The 6,000-nt window shown below is 47.2% G+C and overlaps 1 protein-coding gene across 1 annotated transcript in view; it reads left to right on the top strand.

Moving 5' to 3' along the window:
* LOC135825022 (transmembrane channel-like protein 7) overlaps positions 1 to 6,000 on the top strand; it is a 42,106-nt gene that overhangs the window by 19,670 nt on the left and 16,436 nt on the right. Inside the window, exons 9-11 of the mRNA XM_065337758.1 lie at positions 2,046 to 2,193; positions 3,670 to 3,852; positions 5,834 to 5,997. Of these exons, the coding sequence (XP_065193830.1) occupies positions 2,046 to 2,193; positions 3,670 to 3,852; positions 5,834 to 5,997 (495 nt within the window). The remainder of the gene's footprint in view (positions 1 to 2,045; positions 2,194 to 3,669; positions 3,853 to 5,833; positions 5,998 to 6,000) is intronic.

Genomic DNA, 6,000 nt, shown 5'->3' with positions numbered 1-6,000 from the left:
CGCATCATGTCAGACTTTGACCTGTTTCTAAACTCATACTTGTAGATCTGTTATGTATCTGTAGTCGTACTGAGTACTGTACTCGACTTGACTGCACACTGCGCCAGAAGTGTGCCCGAAGTTCCCAGAACGCAGGATTTTGTGTCTTTTTTACAAAATTTTCCCGCGGGATGTCCCTCCAACACGGCCTTCGGCCGCACCGACCTTTCGTCGTACCACTTCCAAAACCCCTCCTATGCCCCTGCAACCCCTGCACTCCACTGGATTTCAATGTCCGCACACCTGTGCCAGTATGGTGTCATGTACACCGCATGTCAAGAGAACCATACATGTAGTTGTATTGCTTCTACTCATTACGAATCCGTTGATCTCCGGGCTGCAGTGAGTGCCAGGGGCGTCGGAAGGTATTTTAGTGTGGTACGGTCAGCCATCTGAAGTACAATTTACTTGTGTGTGTGTGTGGGGGGGGGGGGGGGAATTTAGAGCCCAGATGAGTGTATTTTGTTTATTCTCAGGGTACCTTGGGGCAAAGGGTGGTACGGTCAATACTGTAGTGCCCGCACCGTGTCAGACGCGCCCCTGAGTGCTCAATGTCATAGATAGAGCTTAGGACATGGAACATCCTCCGCTCAGTCTGCTATGCTTTTTCTCAGTACACACAAAGTGCACAAAGGAGGTTTACAGTTGTTGTGTATGCAAGTTAGTCATAATATATCTACTTCACCGTTTGCTACTGTATTGCGCATGCTCGCATATTTCAAATCTTTATTCTCACGATAGCCAGTGGCCAATAAGAGATAATAGTGTAAGAAAGGAGAAAGAGTGAGGAAGAATTGGGTGGGCAGGGCCTAGGGGTTAATGACTACTTAAGTGTACGGGCAGGGGTGGTCGCCACACGAGCATACAGAGTTGTGTACTTAAGTGTACGGGCAGGGGTGGTCGCTACACGAGCATACAGAGTTGTGCAACAGCAGGGATATCTCGGATTTGAAGGGAGTACGAGAAGGGATTTCGCGAAGCTGGGTGGGCAGGCAATTAAAGTAATGAAGGGCCTTGTACAGGGGAGAATGGAGCCAGCGGTCAGTCCGCGGAGTTGGCAAGTGCCAAGTACGAGAGCGACGTAAATTATACGAAGGTTGCACGTTGCTAGCAGTATGCAGCGAGAGTATATGTGGTGGGGCATAATTGTGGCGCAGAGAATGCGCGAAGAGTATATGTTTAACTTTAAAGCGTGAAAATAATGTTGGCCATTTGATGCGAAGCAAAAGGTGGGAGTGTTCTAAGTGTGTGTAAAGGGGAAGGTGGAGACATATTCTGGCGGCTTTCCGCTGGAGTCGTTCTAGCCTGTCAAGGGAAGTGTGGGACAACGGTGTGAGAGCATTGCTCGCATATGAGAATATAGGTAGTATGTATGTCTGATAGATGTGAGATAAAGAATCACTGGTGAGTGTAGATCTTAGTCTAAAAAGAATATTGAAAGACTTGAGTGATTTTTTGACTATGTATTCAACATGCTCCGTTCAACGGAGGTCATGCTGAAAGATTATTCCGAGGTGTTTGTGTTTTTGTGCTACGGTAAGCGGACTATTCCTGAGGGTGATATATTGTTGTTGTTGTTGCTTTACCTGACCAAGAGTAATGCCTTCCAAATGCTAGTGTTTGTGAGTGCCAGTGGGAATGCATGAATGTAATGGTATGTTAGAGTCCGCAAGGGGACATAACAACAGAGTTCGTCGCAACTCTGGGTTTCTTGTACAATGCAACCATCAGGCGATTTGTTGTTGTTATTGTGTTGAGCCCTCTCCGCTGGCAAAAGGAAATTTTCCTCCTACTAATTTTTCCACACGTATAGTGTGAGGTGTTCGATCTATGCTTCTGCTGTAGCTCTATAGAAGTTACTGTATTTGACATTTTTCCATTATTCCCTGTGTTTACCCATGGTGAGAAGGGAACGGAAATGTTCGGTTGCTAAATTGGCTTACTTGACTGTGTGGATTGCGTCGGTGCTGACACCTTTTCTTCTACTCATTCTGTCTTTTTATCAGCATTGGTAAGTCACACCATCATCAGCAGCTGCAGAAGTTGAACACCGCTTACCAGTACACGGATAAGGTCTTTAGTGCGTGGAACTTCGGCATAACAAACAGCGAGACGGCAAAGCTTAAGGCTATCGCTACATCTCGAGAGCTAGAGGTACATGCAGCTGATCGGCTGCCCGTGTGTGTGTATGTCTGTCTCTGTCTGATTTTTTCTGTCTATTTGTCTGTCTGTCTGTCTTCCTGCATGTATGTCTGCCTGTCTGTGTGTCTCTGTGGCTGTCTCTGTGTGTGTCTGTGTCTGTCTGTCTGTCTGTCTGTCTGTCTGTCTGTCTGTCCATCTGTCTGTCTATATGTCTGTCTCTCTATCTGTCTGTCAGTGCGTCTGCATATCTCTCAACCGACCTCTCAGTTCGTCTGTGCATGTTTCCCTTTGTTTGCCTGCCCAACTTGGCCCACTTGTCCACCCACCTACTTATCCATCTGCTAGGCCGGCATACATCCATCCGTCTGTCACTTCATTTGTTGGTCAATTTGTACAGTAAAACCTGTGCAGGGGCGTCGGAAGGTATTTTAGTGTGGTACGGTCAGTCAGCTGAAGTACAATGTACTCATGGGGGAAGGGTGGCTGAGCCGACAATTTTGGAAATTCAGAGCCCAAATCAGTGCATTTTATTGATTCACGGGGTACTTGGGGCAAAGAGTGGTACGGTCAATACCGTAGTGACCGTACCGTGTGCGACGCCCCTGCTGTAACTAAAGACCACCGTGACTAGCAACCAGCCTGGTACTACAGACCACTTCGCCAGGCACGGACGGTCTCACATTCATAATATTGTTGTGCGGTGCAAACCTCTGACTAAGGACCACGTGCCACTGAAGACCGTTTCTTTGGCCCCAAGGCGTGGTCGTTAGTTACAGGTTTTACTGAATTTGACGGCAATCTACCTTTTCTCTGCTGCTTTGGGCCATTGAGCTAAGGTTGTGTTGAACATGCACTGGGCTTGATCATTAATTTAACATCTGTCTCATTATTCGTGTCCGTGAAGCAATGTCAAGCGTACGCGACGGAGCACAAATGCTCCCTGTTTGTATCAACATGTGTGTGTGTGTGTGTGTGTGTGTGTGTGTGTGTGTGTGTGTATGTGTGTATGTGCATGTGTGTGTGTTTGCGCGTGCGTACGTGTGTGTGTGTGTGTGTGTGTGTGTGTGTGTGTGTGTGTGTGCATGCCGGAGTATGTGGTGTGATGTGTGTGCGGGAAAAATAAAAAAAATGAAAAGACCAAAAATAGGGATTCACTGGCCAGAAAAAAGCCACTTCATAGCTATGTGGTGTAGACCAGGCTGAATAGTGGCGGTCAATTCTTCAGCCTTGCAAGCTGATGAATGGTGCAATCCCAGCACAAGTTGCTATGGCTTCTGCTGTAGCATCACTATCATCGCCTCCGGCGATGGGCGTCCATTGGTCCAATGGTGTGCGTGTGTGTGTGTGTGTGTGTGTATGTGTGTGTGTGTGTGTGTGTGTGTGTGTGTTTATGGACATGTGTATGTGTATGTGCATGTGTGTGTGTATGTGCATGTGTGTGTGCATGTGTCTGTGTCTATATTTGTGTTTGCCCCCTGACCACTCCAGGAATGCATTGGTGACGAGCGGTCACTACGGCAGAAGAAATCCTGGCTCGAAAGGTTTTTTCTGTATCACAGACGATTGCTGGTCAACATCCTCATAGCAGGAATGCTAGCAGGCGCCGCTTACTGCATCTACCTGGCAACCAATGTGTCAATCGCTGCCTCGACGACCACGCTCGAACTAAAGGTAAGCTATGGCAAGATACTGGTCAAGGCAATAGATGATATGCCAAACAACATGCACTTGACTTGGGAGGGCATTGCACACCAGTTGCATATCTATCATACTACTCTTGCGTGGGGTAGTGCCTTTGCTGTTTGCGTTATGCAGAGCTCACTGACTTGTCAGTTTGAGCACCCTGGCAGGGTACGTTCGGGCCTGATTGGAAATTTTTAGCTATCAGGTTCGGCCTCATTTCCTCTGTGCTGCGCTGACGAGTCCACAAAGGACGAAACAGTTCTGTCCGCAGATTGAGTATCATACTACATGTGTACACCGTTGGCCCTGAGCTCTGCAGGAGCACAAGTCATGGGTAACTTAACAGCAAATACTCTGCAATGCCCTCCCAAGTCTAGTTGCAGGTTATTTGGCATATCATCTATTGTGTGAAGAAGAGGTTAGTGCCACTTCGGCGATACGTCAAGCGAGAATCCAAGTCGGCGGGCGCATCATCTATTGTGCCCGTAGATTGCGGAGATAAATTTTTGTCACGAAAATACATACGTCTACCCTGTATTTCACGGTCCGTTCGACGGTCGTAGTCATTAGCCGCACCGACATTTTGGGTGAATTATGACTGTTTGAAGTGCGGCTTATACTCCGGAGAGTGCGGTAGCAACAATGTGCTGGCGTTGACAATGCTGTGAGCGTGTGTATTTGTGTGTTCAACTCATCCCAACGACGGCTCAAAATTCAACTGGAAACGAATGTTGATGTACGTAGCTCAGCGGTTAGAGCATCGCTGGCCTCAAGCGAAGGTTCCTGGTTCGAGTCCTGGTGGCGACCGTCAATGTTTTCTTCAGACACTTCCCGTTTGTGTCTTTCCCTCAAATTTATGAATGTTGTCGTGGAGCAGTTTTATGCCACAAAGTAATGTAATCTCCGCTGGTGGTATGACGGCCAGTCTGTCATTGTCGACTTTGTGCTTGCGATGGGTCAACTGAGATGGAACAGTGTGCCATGTGTGTAGCTCGGACATCGGTGTTGTGGTGACCAGGGAGTTGTACCGTATGTCCGCACCTTTAAAGCCATGGCGGTATATTCGATTATAAAGCCAGTCTCAGTTATAAAGCCATGTCCTTCATAAATGAAATGACATTTGGAGTATGTTTTGCAAAAATGAAGGCATATGTACTATGCTAACAAACTTACAGCCCAGCAGGAAGGGTGAACAAGTAGATTTAGATTGAAATTTCTGCGTGGACTTTGACTTTTATGGCATGGCGTAGTGGGTGAGTCATTTTGCATCTAAATAGCTAGGAAAGCAGCGGTGTTTCTATTATAAGGCCATGGCTATAAAGGCGCTGACATACGGTATGAATCCGTGTACGACTCCCTGGTTGTGGCCATGTGCCACTGGTAACCTCATAGTTACTAGTTTGTCTATTTTGACTATGCAGTACATATGACGCTGGCCATATGCTGGCGTGGTGACCGGACAATGCTGACTGTAGATTAGCTACGTGTCTCTGTGCGATACACACTGACACACACGTACACACGTAAACACACACACACACACACGTACACACGTAAACACCATGTACCATGTACCATGTATACGCCCGTCGCAAGAGAAGCACGCAAATCTGCAAATGCACTGGATGTGCACCCACAGATTTTCTCTTATAGCAACGATAGCGAACAAGATCTGAATGAGACAGATCAAGACTTGCGCCAGATAACTGTCTAATCCACACAACTGGCGAAGCCATGTCAATCGATCACCAATGCACACCTGGTCTACACCACTTGGAGTACATCGGCATAAAACGGCCAAGACAGTTACGTAAACACACACACACACACACACACACACACACACACACACACACACACACACACACACACACACACACACACACACACCGTTCACAACTTCATAGATATTGATATCCCATGCTATCCCACGCTATCCCATGCTATTTTTCGATTTTCTTGCCTTCAGTCCAATCGTCCTACGTCGGAGAAATTCCTTTACTACGCCAAGTCTCTGGCATCGTCACTGACGATTGCTGCGTTCAACGCCGTCCTGCCGATCGTGTTTGAAGCCATTACTAGCTATGAGAAGTGGAGAACACCCAGCCAGGAGGTTAAATATACACTCATAAGGTA

The sequence above is a fragment of the Sycon ciliatum genome, chromosome 9 (genome assembly GCF_964019385.1).
Source record: "Sycon ciliatum chromosome 9, ocSycCili1.1, whole genome shotgun sequence".
Classification (NCBI taxonomy): Eukaryota; Metazoa; Porifera; class Calcarea; order Leucosolenida; family Sycettidae; genus Sycon; species Sycon ciliatum.
Note: the sequence above shows the minus strand (reverse complement) of the source record. Positions and strands in the feature narration are given on the sequence as shown.